Raw genomic sequence first — 1,266 nt, 5'->3', positions numbered from 1 at the left:
TAATGTCTTTGTGTATAATTAATGTTGCTTTCATGTTTGTCTTCAGCTTTAAGCACCAGCCAGAGATAATAAAAGAAAAGGCTGAGAATTTTACAGAGGAATTTTGACTGTTAATGGAGTAAGACAAAAGGGGAAATAAAACTGAGCACTAAAATGAATGGATGTTGTTTATAATAAATGTCTCTGGGGTTCAGTTTCCTGCTGAGGGAATATTTACAGCTCATGAGGACATGCTTGTGTAAGTTTTTGTACAGCTCTGGAGTCTGTTGTGTCAGTGTGAGTGTCGTGCACAGTAATAAACAGCCGTGTCTTCAGCTTTCAGACTCTTCACTTCAAGGTACAGCATGTTTTTATTGGTGTCTTTAGTGATGGAGAACTGGCCCTGCAGAGACTGAGCGAATGTTGTGCCAGTGCCAGTGTCAATGCGCCCGATCCACTCCAATCCTTTTCCTGGTTTCTGACGGATCCAGCTCATCCAGTAGCTGCCCATTGAGAATCCGGAGACAGTACAGGACAGAGTGACTGACTCTCCAGGTCTCTTCACCACAGAAGCAGAGGAGGTCAGGGACTGTCCATAAGAATCTGGAAGAGAAGAGTATAACTAGGTAATGTTATGTTATACTGCTTATCGGGACAGAATGGTTAATTTTCCAAGTAATTATCACATGAAAAATCTGAAACTTACATGAAATGAGCACAAATAAAATACAATGTCCTAAAATCATCCTTCTCTGAGTTCTGCTTCACCCAGATTTAAAGTGTACAGGAGTGTTATCTATCACAGAGCTCCCTGGAAACTAGAACAGTCAAGATCATGCTGTTTATACCCGACTCTATTTGAATAGGGAGTGTCCATGACCACTATGGATGTATTAAATCCACAATCACAGGCTGCTCAGTGTATAGAGGAGTGGATGATTATAAAGTTCTGTGTAGAACCCTACAACAGAATGTTCCAAATAGAAACTTTTTTTTTTTTTTTTTTGGAAGAACCTTTGTTTGGATTAACAATTGATTCATTTTTATAATATTTGTTTCACCTGAAGTGTGTGTTTTATTTATTTATTTATTACATGTGATTTATTTCAAATGACTCTTTTTTTCCCCCTTGGATCATGTTCATTTTTCACAGGTGATCATATTATTCACATGATCTCACATGTGTTTACTTGAATTCTCATGTATAATTTCAGGGCATAACATGTTGTTAACTCTCACAGATTTTTCATATGTGATCACATATTACTCGTGTAAAGGTGCATAACG

The 1,266-nt window shown here is 37.8% G+C and overlaps 1 gene segment (V, D, J or C); it reads right to left on the bottom strand.

Moving 5' to 3' along the window:
- LOC128623502 (immunoglobulin heavy variable 3-74-like) lies at window positions 1–775 on the bottom strand. The segment is given in 2 exon segments: window positions 1–582; window positions 686–775. Coding segments are annotated over 2 exon segments (351 nt in total).
- Window positions 776–1,266: the final 491 nt, after the last annotated feature.

This window comes from Ictalurus furcatus, chromosome 2 (assembly GCF_023375685.1).
Source record: "Ictalurus furcatus strain D&B chromosome 2, Billie_1.0, whole genome shotgun sequence".
Classification (NCBI taxonomy): domain Eukaryota; kingdom Metazoa; phylum Chordata; class Actinopteri; order Siluriformes; family Ictaluridae; genus Ictalurus; species Ictalurus furcatus.
The sequence above is the reverse complement of the archived record's forward strand: the minus strand, read 5'-3'. Positions and strand labels throughout refer to the sequence as shown.